General features: G+C 40.3%; 1 protein-coding gene across 2 annotated transcripts in view; it reads right to left on the bottom strand.

Moving 5' to 3' along the window:
- The window catches only part of cadpsa (Ca2+-dependent activator protein for secretion a), a gene marked incomplete at both ends in the record, with an annotated part of 183,268 nt that overhangs the window by 106,097 nt on the left and 64,331 nt on the right, over positions 1-12,840 (bottom strand). For both annotated transcript variants that reach the window (XM_079241905.1, XM_079241906.1), the window contains 2 exons: positions 12,082-12,294; positions 12,713-12,821. In XM_079241905.1, the coding sequence (XP_079098031.1) occupies positions 12,082-12,294; positions 12,713-12,821 (322 nt within the window). The remainder of the gene's footprint in view (positions 1-12,081; positions 12,295-12,712; positions 12,822-12,840) is intronic.

Raw genomic sequence — 12,840 nt, 5'->3', positions numbered from 1 at the left:
GTGTTTACTTTATGGCCTTACATCACCATCGCGCGCCAAGGTTGGTTCACTAAGTAAAGCCAGCAGGATATTATTAGTGGAAGACAGAAAAAGGAGCGAAATGAACAGAACAAGAGGTAAGGCAGGAATCAACATTACTCTGACTTTTAGTGGCTGGAGAGCTCTCAGAGAAGAGACAGGATAAAGGACACACTGAATTAGCTGTCATTTGGGGATGCCAAAGACCAAAGCGCAGTGGCAACTTTATGATGATCATGCAGCAGATCAGGCACCTCCCGCTCTGACCTCAGCTGGAAGTTGGCTTCAGCAACCAAGCCTCTTGTGTGTTATTTAGGACGGGGGCGGAGCTTACGCAGCAGCCGCTTCTGTTCACTCAGAATAAACCATTAAAGCTTTCACATTACTCACCAAAAGTTTCCAGTATCACCAGAAAAAGTTGCTAAAGTAAGACAACTAAAAAAAATAACTTTTTCTTTAATAGGGGTCTTGGAAACTGTGCAATGACAAATGTTTCGCAATTAAATTTGTTAATTTTTCTGCAATAAATTAATTGTAATCGAGTCCCATGCCTAGCAAGAAAACATGAATAAATATGACACAGTCTCATAAATTGACCCACCTACGAGCTAGCCATGTAAAAATTGTATTTGTAATGTATTTTAAAAACAGAAGGAAAGATAAATACAAATAAAAAAAATAAAAGTGTGATTACTCATGTTCAGTGTCTGTGGGGTGCACAAGCTGAACATGGGTGCAGTCATCTACCTATTAATCTAGGCAATGTGGTTCTGAAAAAAAAACCAAAACAAACTTGTTTGATCTCATTTATTGACTGAATGCATAGAAACTTATGACCAGCCATCTGGTCACACATGGCTTTCCGGAATTGGAAAGCACATCTGAAAAACAAGGAGATCCAAGCTGTGACTGCTAATGTACACTGGACTGACCCAGAAGCAAAAACACTGAATGTTTTTGTGATTGCAGGTATTGTGTGACTACTCCTCTTTCTCTCCAAATCTATCCTCAGTTCCTCCAACAGCTCCAAAAAGCTGGAAAAGCTATATGTTTTTATTATTGTCTCCTCGTTCATTTAAAAAAAATACTCACACAAGGGAGAAAAATGTCTTCTGAGTCCCTTTGCCCTTTTGATGTCTCCTTGTTATCACAATAATTGCAGCCATGGGTGCACAATTAACAGGCTGCTTGCACGTCCTTTTGAAGCGTATTAAATATGGTGGAGTTTCTATGAGCAAAATTGCTTTTGGGTTTGATAGAGCAAAAATGTGAATGAACGCCCTATATCGCATATTCTATATAGCATATAGATACATACATACTAATTTGAGGCAGACATATTTTGCCCCTTTTGAAAGCACAGCCCTCAGTGTGTGCTGTTAGTAAATCAGATTGCAGTTTTTTCGGGTTTTTTTTTGCCTGTGCAGCAAGTTTCGGCAAACCTTTAGAGGATCTTTATCACCATTTGTGGTAGTTGAAGAGGTTTTAAAGTGAAAGTTAATGCATTTTCTAAATGCATTACTTCATTGGGGTTAAAAGCCAAAGTGACACCAGTATCACGCAGCACAACTACAAATAATGCAAATGAATCGGTGTGTTTTATTTGCTGTGAAATGATGAAGCGGCAGTAAAAGTTTAGCCCTGACAGTGCTGAGGTGGTTTTGAGTGGGGGAAGGGTGGCTGCTCGGGCCTCAAAAAGACTTGTGCCGGCCCTGGTGCAATGTGTCAGATTAAAAATAGAAAAGTGGAGTTTTTATTTTCTTTTGATTTGTTTTCTTTCTCTATTTTGCATTTTTATAAATCATAATCCATCCCTCCAGCCACCCATTTTCTAAATACTTGTTCCAATTCGGGGTCGCAGGAAAGGTGGAGCCTATCCAGGCAAACATTTGGCGAGAGGCTGGTACTCCCTGGACAGGTCACCAGTCCATTACAGGACCATCTTTATATATATAATTATTTCTGACAGAATTATCTGAGAAAAATAAGAAACTCTTCAATAAATGCCTGCCTCTTCATCCAGCTGTAGATCCGGCTGGATGTACTCTAACACAGAACGAAGCTGGATTGATGTGAATGAAGGTTAGATGTTGCTTCACAGCAGCCAGAAGATTTGTCAGCCAGCGTCCTCTTCACTGCCCGCCGAAGATACCCATCTGTCAGTCAAACACAGCAAACAAAGAGCTGGCTGCTGGGAGCTTATTGTAGCCCCTCAACAAGTCTCTGCTCCCCACCCTGACACCCTCCCCCAAAAATCTAAAAAGGTGACATTGTGGTGCCCCTTTGGTCTGTAACTGGTGGCCTGTCAGGTCCGTTTGATGTGAGTGAGCAGGAGAGGAGGCGGGAAGGCTGGACAGTAACATACAGTGACACAAGTCAACCCCACGCGCCTGGGCTGGAGAAGGATGGCCCTGACAATGATTGATGGCTGATATTCATTTATAGATCAGGAGGAGGGGGACCATCAGGCAATGTCCTGGTTCTGGCTCTAGTGGTCAAAAGCATTTGGGGCTATTTACCATGTGGTCTGCTTTTTATGGACATGAAGACATACAGAGCCTTGTTTCATCTAATAATTTACCCCTGCAGGGTAATGAGGAAGATGTTTCAACATGGAAACTTTGGGAAATATGATGTTTTATTGCTGAAAACATCTAAATTTGATTACATCAAATTTAGATTAACTCTTAAAACTCCAAGCCTTTTTTTTTTCTTCCTTTTTTAAAGTAAAGCCCTATTCAACAAATGTATTAATATATGTAGCTAGTCACTTTATTCTATTTTATTTAGTCATTTGGCAGCCACTTTTATCCAAAGAGACTTTCATCTGAGAAGTATAAGTGACCAATTAACCACATGTCTATTCGGTCCTACAAGTGATGCAGGTTTTCCATGTATTCCTGCTTCAACACACCTGAATCAAATGAAATGGATCTAATAGCATATCAGGTTCTGCATAAAGACTCACTCAGTCAGCTCTGTTGGATCAAGGACACGTGGTAAACCTGCTGGGCCTTCATAGGACTGAACTGAGTAACTTTGTCCTAAAGGCTAAGTTATCCATGATAATTTACCTCGTGTTAACACCACTGTCCTCCTTGTTAATGACATTACTGATCAACCTCGCCAAAGGGTTGTATTCCATCACTCCATCCAAACCTCTTAATAACCACCAGGTCGCTGGTGATACTGCAGTCAACCTCTGGTGGTAATGAAGAGGTTAAAGGATGCTGGATGTGTTTGGCTGTATATAGAGATGGACGGAGCCTCTGTGACGTCACCCGTAGGTTTCTGAAGAGCTGAAATGAAGCTCGGTGGGCGGTTCCTACCATCACCATCTTGACAGAGGCATGCGTGTCGTCTCACCCGGAAAATACATATATGGGCAAAGAGGTGGAGCTAAGAGGGGGGCTGTTAGCATCATGGTGCATGACTGACATCAAGCGATCTCTGAGCTGCCTGTAGCTAAGAGCTAACCGAGCTAACCCGGAGATAACAGGAGCTAACCAGCTAACGGAGGTAAGCGGGCTAAAGCTAAGTCACGTTGTTAACCGGCTAAACACGGTTGTTCTACGTTCTTCTGACTTGAAGTGGGATATTGGTACCTGTCAATCAAAAGGACATGCCCCTAAATATGCCGAACTTTGAGATTAAATTACTTTTAAACGGGCGAGTTAGAAAAAAATTCCCTCCCCCCACAGTTGTCATGAAGGTAAACCTGACCTATTTAACCAAAAATGGATTTTTGAACCAGGCTGTAAACATGTTTATTTCTGCTGTGAAGTTGGTCTTTTTAACATTTTTAACACAGCATCCAGACCATCATTCTGCTTGCCTAAATGCTGGACAAGACAAAAAAAAAAACAAACAAAAAAAACAACAACATGGGGATTTGCTCTGTTTTGCAGCCCCTAGTGGATGAAGGGGGAACTGTGGTTTTATGCACTTCCGCATAGGCTTCACTTTTAACCGCCGAAGGCTTCGTCCATATTTCATATACAGTCTATGGTTTGGACACGGCAGGAAGTCATTTGCTTCACAAACAGTGGACAGTGTAATGTGCAAATAGAGAGGAACATTAATTCTACATTTATTCTCTTCATCCACGACACCATGGTGATGTTTGTCCTGATACATCTGGACTGCACTATCTGGACTACACTGCAGGCTGCTGTCCAAGTTCTGGAGTAATTAATGAGTAATTAATGACCTATTTGTTTGTAAAGTTGCTTTTATATGATCTGTTTATTACTGTGAGAATACTTATCACCAAGGTATTGCTTTAAAACTGAGAAAAAACAGGTTTAATGCACATCTTAGCTGTTTACTAAGTTTATTGAATTTATTTATTTATATTATTATAATTTATTTATTTATCATTTATTTATTCACTGTTTATTGAATTTCCCTTTGGGGATTAATAAAGCATTTTTCATTTAATTTTTTTCCATTTCATTCATTTCATTTACTTGCTAATTACAGCTAGCTACTACATTATTTCACCTAACAGACAGAACGGTTTCATCAATCTATAATGAAAGATACAAACATGGACATGTTGGTGAATTTCTGTGAGAGTTTGTGTAAAATAAAAACAACAACTTAAGAACACATTTAAGCAGATAAACTATGGGGTTTTCCTAAATTAGGCCCAATAACCTGGAAAAGAAAAGATTTTTTTTTTCTTTTGTTGCCTGAAGAAAACAATGAAAGCAGATCACCTGAAGAGTGAAGAAAGTAGGAAATAATGACAATATGAATGAGATAACAAGGTGGTGAGTTAGTTAGTGCTCCTCACAGCAAGAAGGTTCCTGTTAAACTCCCAGCTGAGATGTTTGTAAGTTCTCTTTGTTCATTCATTTATGTTTAATTAATCCCCAAACTGCCTGCTCTCATGTTTGGCAGAGATTTATACTGTACTGTAGAAATGTGGATCATATGTGTTAGCAGTGAATGGTTTAATGTGTAGGAATATGCCATAGAAGAAATGGCTTCTTATTTAAAAACTAAGGGTTGGAATACTTAAAAAAAAGGAGAAAATCAGCCAAAGTTTCGAGTTGGATTTGAGCTGCGGTTTAGTTTTGGTTTAATCTCGCCATGCCAAAACAAATGAAACTGTGAGTGCACTAAAGAAGAGAAAGAGAGTAAACTGTGAAGCGGAGTTTCACATCTCAGCAGAGCGGCGCTTCCACTGCTGCCGTCGTTGTTGTCGATGTTTTAATGCAGACTGTCTGGATTTGGGTTGGGGGTGGGAAGCAGAGTGACATGACGGCATATTATTCATTACACTGCTCCAGGTGTGAACCGGCACATAGTTATTTGGTAACATTGAGTGATTGCTGCCTGATTTAATTGTGTGGAAAGAACACTGTATTATTCATGACTTAGCACTTTTAACGTGGTAATTACCAGATGCAGAGACCCAGTGGGACTCCAGTGGTTGTGTCAAAAACAGCTCGTTCAGTAAGTTTACTTCCAATAACACAAGATCATCTCTTTATCCATTTATCACACAAAATATGTTCAGCTAGTTTAATTTACCATTTCATCTCAGGAGTTTGTAATTTCCTTCAAACTGATAAAGTGATATCAAATGCAGGTAGACAGATTGATTAAAGTTTTTTTTTTTTTTAAGCTATAAATGTTCCAATAGACATTTAAATATTGGTAACGTTTATCTGTCTTTTATTAATTTCATGTCAGTGTGTGCAAGAAATTATAATTATGTTTGTTGGTAGTCTGGCTAGGAGGAGTGCCTGTAGGGTTTTGAGGGGTTGTGAAGGGAATGGGGTTCCTTAGTGGGGGCTGCCTGCACTGGGGACTGATTTGACTCTGACTAGATTGCCTCTGTCTAATGGGGGCATCTGCTTGGTCTGGGGATCATTGGCTTTGTATTGTTGCTGTAGGCCCCTGCTGACCTGCTGCCAGAATGTAGGTGTTCCAGCCTTGGTCTGCTGGATTGGGCTTAGCGCAGGCGACCCCCTTTAGTTGGTGTGGTGACTCGGGGTGCTCTGTATTCTGCAGCGTTTTTTTGTTTTTTTTTCTCTAAAGCTTTTATAGGTTGTGTAAACAAAGCCTGTAGGTGTGTACATGTACCTGTAAGTGTATGTGTATGTGGTGAGGGAGGTGTGTGTGCTTGTGTGGTAATGTGTAAAGACCTTTGTGCTATGTTTTTAAAATATGAAAAGTGCTTCATTAATAAATTTTGATTTGAGTTGAATTCAGATCTGTACCTGGAACCTGCTCCTGAAAGCAGGTTTACTGAATTCTGTCTAAATAGAAACTCTGAGTCTCTGGTTCCAGACATAGACCATATATAAAAGATGGACAAAGCCTCCGGCAGTTAAAAGTGAAGTCAATGCGGGAGTACATAAAACTACAGTCCCCTTTCATCCACTACAGGCTTCAAAAACAGAGCAAATCCCCATTGACTCCCATGTTAAAAAGACAAACTTAACAGCAGAAATAAACATGTTTACAGCCTGGTACAAAAATCCATTTTCAGTTTAATAGGTCAGGTTAACCTTCATGACAACTGTGGGGGGAGTGAATTTTTTTCTAACCCGCCCATTTAAAAGTAATTTCATCTCAAAGTTCGGCATATTTAGGGTGTGTCCATTTGATTGACAGATACCGATCTCCTGCTTTAAGTGAGAAGAAAGTAGAACAACCCCGGTTTTTAGCCAGTTCACAGTGTGACTTGGCTTTAGCCCGCTTACATCTGTTAGCTGGTTAGCTTCTTTTATCTCCGGGTTAGCTCAGTTAGCTCTTAGCTATAGGCAGCTTGGAGTTCTCTCAATGTCAATCATCCACCATGACCTTCACAGCAACCCTCTGAGCTCCACCTCTTTGACCATATTTGTATTTTCCGGGCAAGACGACACGCATGCCCCTGCCAAGATGGTGATGGTAGGAACCACCCACCGAGCTTCAATTCAGCTCTTCAGAAACCTACGGGTGATGTCACAGAGGCTACGTTCATCTTTTTATATACGGTCTTTGGTTCCAGATCAGCTGCTTTATCCAAAGTTTGGAACAACTACAAAAATCCATCATCAATGGAGCTCTGATACTTGGAGTCACCATAGCAACCAGTGATAGTTGTTTTACCCAAGAAGTTCTCATAGCAGCGTATGAGACTGGTGGAGGCTGGAATCCACTGGTCCACTGTCTGAATATTTAACCTGACAAAGACCAGAGTGGGTTAAAATAGTGGTTTATTTAGGTTAAATCCTACTTGGAAAAATAACACGGAAACTGAAGATGAAAAATAAAAACATCTTTTAGAAAGTTAAGGTAGATTTTCCTGGACCTTAATTGGGCATCTTTTATTTCTGTTTCATACAGGCTGATTTAAAAAGTAAATACTCAGCAGATGTTTTAACATCTAGTCATTTAAACACCCAACAAAATTTTGATACATGAGTTAGATAAACATACAGAAATAGACTGACTAAGGATTAAAAACTCCACTTTTCTACTTCTCATATGCCACATTGTGCCAGCAGACTGAGCTTTATCAGGAACAGGATGGTAAAGAAGGACAGATACAATCTGCTGGGATCCAAAGGCTGATCTTTTCAATTTTGAAACAAACATTCATCTGGCAGGTACATGCTGGACAGGTCACTTGTCATTCAGTTTTAACCAAATATTCATTCATTCGTTATCCAGACCGCTGAAGGGTCCCAGGAGAGCTGGAGCCTATCCCAGCAGTCTTTGGGTGAAAGGCAGGGTACACCCTGGACAGCTCGCCAGTCCATTCAGTTTCTACCAAACATCGATCTTTATTCATTCATCCTGATTTTAGACGTGCGTGAAGACTTTTCTCATTACTTTATACACTTTTTTCTTTCCAGTTGTTTCGGTTTGCCTTTGTTGTAAAGAAAGGTCCTGTTTATGAGAAAATCAGAAAGAAGCAAGAATCACAGCTCAAAGCTTTTTTTTTTTTTTCTTTTTTTCACCCACTGTTGTAAGACAACAAGATGTCGTAATTATGTCAAATATCATTTCAAGTTGTCGCTTTGCAAACAAACACCACCTCACAAATTACAGGCACGTTTGTAATGGAATGTTCTTTTATTTTGAAGGTGTTCCTTTATTTTGAAACTTCTTAGCTTTCTATTGGTTGTCAAAGTCACATGGGCAAGGTCACAGGTCAGACCAGCCATCTTTAATTATGGGACATGTGCTCCAGAGCATCTGTCACTAATCTTGAGCCCTGGAGAAGCTTTGTTTGTGAGTTAATATATTTGTACTGTTTATAGTTGTGTATATTAGTTGATTATTTTACAGCCTTTTAATTATTGGTAAATGCTAATTTTTTTGTACGTAGCGTGTAGCTCATGTAACCACATATTTTGTGCCATTAATGTGATCTACTTATTTATCTATTGAAACATACTCTTGTATTCATAGTTCAGTTTCACAAGAAAGAAAGTTTGGCTTGTAAAGCAAGTGATGAAGACGAACAGTAAAGCCTCAATTTACTTTCATGCCTGAACCATCCTTTCACCTTTTAAACGCCAAACTAAGTGTTTAGCTATCTGTTACTCAGTGCAAAGTTACGCATGTGCAGTGAACAGAATAATGTTTTCTTTCTCCCACAATTTGAGAAAACAGGGTTGACAATAATTCTTTCATAAAAATGATTGTTTAGACATTGCTTGTGGTGTCCCTCATGGGTTAGTACTGGGCCCAAAACTGTCTATCCACTACATTACTTATATTTACACAATATTAAATGTATTGGATTTAGTACAGAGTATTTTTTTGTTTTGGGGTAATTTTAAGATCTGCTGGAGACGGTTACTTCAGAAATGTGCAAATTAAAATGGTGGCCTGATATTAGTAAATGATCAATAAACCTGAATGAAACTAAAGGAGTTCATAAAAATAAGTTTCATGCTTTGTGAAAACAATCAAATAACGAGGAAATTTAACTTAGAATAGACAATCAGTTTTAATTTCAGGACTGAGGAAGGTTAAATATGTCCATTACAAATCACACTACATTCTCTACTTTTCAATAGTTTGAGCAAATCAAAATGATTCTGCAGATATATGGAGCAGATTTTCATCATTGATACACAAAGAAAAGCTGTTTGGATCATTCACAACACTGTAACCAAGATCAACTCTGTTTTTATCATTTGAATTAATGAACAAATAATGTAAGCCAGTTGTTTAGCATCTGTTAGCATCAATAATACACCACTTATGTGGATTTATCAAACTCCTGCCTGCATTCAGTTTGTGCAACTCAAAAATGTTCTGTCACAACATTCTGCAGTTCCCCAGTTCCACATTTTTAGGAATCCTCATCTATATTTATCTACTTCTTCTTAGTTAAATAAACAGTTTGTTGTTGCTGTTCTTCTTCTCATTCTTCTTCTTTTTAATCTTCTTTTTATTCGTCATCTTCTTCTTATCATTATTAATAGCTTGTTTTAGTGTCACTGAGTGTTGTGAAAATAACTGCATTTCTGTTGAAAATATGTGCAAATATTAACAAAATATGTATAACTTTGTGTATGATTATAATTTTGTGCTATATAGAAGTTTGGAATAATATTAGTAAAGCAGTCGAAAAGAAAAAAAAAAAGAAAGATGTGTACCACATCCTCTCTGTTCACTATGTCCAAAACATGACTCATTGAGAAAAAGGCTTTTTAAATATTGATGATGCACCTGCTGTTTGATATAGTCCTAGCATATATGGTAAATATTCTGCATTACTTTTAGATTTGCTACCATGACGGTGTGGGAAGGATAAACATACCAGTAGAACCAGTGTCAGCTATTCCAGTCAGCTATTCCAGTGGCAAGAGATTCATTCATTCATGTATTTATGTAGTGGCTTTAGAATGGAGTTGAGCTTTTTTGTTGCAATTAAACCCTTTCTTAGAAACATTTACTGAATATCATCAATTCTCAGAATAATATCAATAATCCATCAGGAAAGACATGTTCAGCATGTAAGACAGAAACACAACCAAAGCAGATGTTTTCTGCTGCAACAGAGAGACAAAAAAACCAAGGAAAAAGAAAAACAAGGAGAGGAAAGCACTTACCCTGTAATCCAGCTACAAGATAGCAGGGTCAAGGTTTACAAGACGTGGAAAAAAAAGGAACAAACAGAGAAACATAAAGACACACAGCAAAGCCACCAACACGTCAGCAATACAGCAGTTCAACCACAGCAGAGTCGGCCCAAGGCACGAGACAACTGAATAAGATAGATAGATAGTATGTATTACATGTATTTTATACATGACGAATCAAAGGTTTCAACACTGTTTTGAGTATAAGTGTAAAATAACACCAAAGTAAATAATAATAAAGTAAAATAAAACATAGGACAAAAAAAGAAAAAGAAAATGACTGAAATAACATACATTTATATATTAACCAAATTAATAGCAGTCAAAACTTACAATAAACCACAATAAATTGTATAACAATATATACATAAATAATCCATCCATCCATCCATCCATCTTCTGCCGCTTATCCGGGGTCGGGTCATGGGGGCAGCAGCCTAAGCAGGGAAGCCCAGACTTCCCTCTCCCCAGCCACATTTGCCAACTCTGCGGGGGGGATCCCGAGGCGTTCCCAGGCCAGCCGAGAGATATAATCCCCCCAGCGTGTCCTGGGTCTTCCCCGGGGTCTCCTCCCAGAGGGACGTGCCTGGAACACCTCACCAGGGAGGCGTCCAGGAGGCATCCTGACCAGATGCCCGAGCCACCTCAACTGGTTCCTCTCGATGCGGAGGAGCAGTGGCTCTACTATGAGCCCCTCCCGGATGACTGAGCTCCTCACCCTATCTCTAAGGGAGAGCCCGGCCACCCTGCGGAGGAAACTCATTTCAGCCGCCTGTATACGAGATCTCGTTCTTTCGGTCACGACCCACAGCTCATGACCATAGGTGAGGGTAGGAACGTAGATCGACTGGTAAATCGAGAGCTTCGCCTTCTGGCTCAGCTCCTTCTTCACCACGACAGACCGGCGCAGAGTCCGCATTACTGCAGACGCCGCACCGATCCGTCTGTCGATCTCGCGCTCCATCCTTCCCTCACTCGTGAACAAGACCCCGAGATATTTAAACTCCTCCACTTGAGGCAGGACCTGACTCCCGACCCGGAGAGGGCAATCCACCCTATTCCGGCTGAGGACCATGGTCTCAGATTTTGAGGTGCTGATTCTCATCCCAGCCGCTTCACACTCGGCCGCGAATCGCTCAAGCGAGAGCTGGAGATCATGACCAGATGAAGCCAACAGGACCACGTCATCCGCAAAAAGCAGGGACCCAATCCTGAGGCCACCAAGTCAGATCCCCTCAACACCTCGGCTGCACCTAGAAATTCTGTCCATATAAGTTATGAACAGAATCGGTGATAAAGGGCAGCCTTGGCGGAGTCCAACCCTCACCGGAAACGAATCCGACTTACTACCGGCAAATTGCCGGTACATAAATAATAGTAAATTAAATAAATAAAAGAAACAAACTGGTTAAAAACACATAAGACGTAAAATAACAAAAGCCAGAAATGTTTTGTAGAAAGTTTTCGACTTCAGGCATCAAGGGCTTAAAACCTACAATACAGCCAAAGTAACATCTGTATGATGTGCACATACTGCAAAATAAAGCAAATTAATGGTTGTGTCACTTTTACAGTGATTAAAATAATCAAACCAGTAATATTTAGGCATATTTGGTGCCTTGGTGGTCTGCCATCCCACTAAATCACATTTCGGTACGCTCAAGGCTTGGGCCGGCTCCGCACCACAGAGGGAAGCAGCATGCAGAGGAAGAACATGTGCAGTTTGTGACCAGAACAAACCAGTGACGAAGCTTCTTTTACAGAAAAAAACAGAATGAGAGGGGGAAACGAGGTGCTGAGCAACAAAAAAGAAAAAAAAAATTTCTCTGCTCTGTTATTTTTGCATTTGGCAAACAAATATTACCTTTTATAAAGGTTTTACTTTCGTAATGTAAACAACAGATCGGCCTTTTTAACTGTCTGCAGCATCGTCACGATAAATGTGCAGATGAAAACTTACAGAACTGAGATATAGGTGCATCCAGCTGCGGCGCTGTTCCCCCCCTAGAGTTGAGTTTCTGGACCTGGGTGGGGGGCACCGGCTTGTGCGACTGGCCTGTGGCCCTGTACATGGCCTGCACCCATAAGATCCGGTCCTGTTCATCATCACTGGCAAAGATCACAGTGTCTCCCTCCTTTACAGCGTTGAAGAACGTACGACCACCTTCGAGCCCTGAAGATTAAACACACATGAATTATGTTACTAAAGTCAGATTGATTAATTAATCTAAAGAAGTCCAAATATGTACAATCATTTAAATTTTATTTATAAAGCATTTTTCATACAAAAAGAGGCTCAAACTGTGTCCCATTAAAAACAAGTCTTCACACATCCAAGTATACAACCAAACAAGTTGTAAAAACACCTAATTATCTTCCTCAAATGCACCCATGCACCCATGCACGCACACCTAAACAGATGCACACACACACCTAAACAGATGCACGCACACACCTAAACAGATGCATGCACACAACAGGCTTTGGCCACCCCCCAACGTGTAATAAAAACACAAATGTGTGGCTGAACACTCTTTCACACTGGCGTTATTAAACCAGTGTGTGTGGCTGTGTGGTTCGGTTGCAGATACCCGGCTGAGGGTCCGTGTAGTCCACCGTGTAGCCATCAAGCTGAAGAAGCTCCACAGGCTCGGCTTTCTTCTCTCTGTAGCTGCACATGGCAAACGTGTACTGACTCACCTGCATGCAACAAACAGCG

Source organism: Telmatherina bonti, assembly GCF_933228915.1.
Source record: "Telmatherina bonti genome assembly, chromosome: 6".
NCBI classification, from domain to species: domain Eukaryota; kingdom Metazoa; phylum Chordata; class Actinopteri; order Atheriniformes; family Telmatherinidae; genus Telmatherina; species Telmatherina bonti.
The sequence above is the reverse complement of the archived record's forward strand: the minus strand, read 5'-3'. Positions and strand labels throughout refer to the sequence as shown.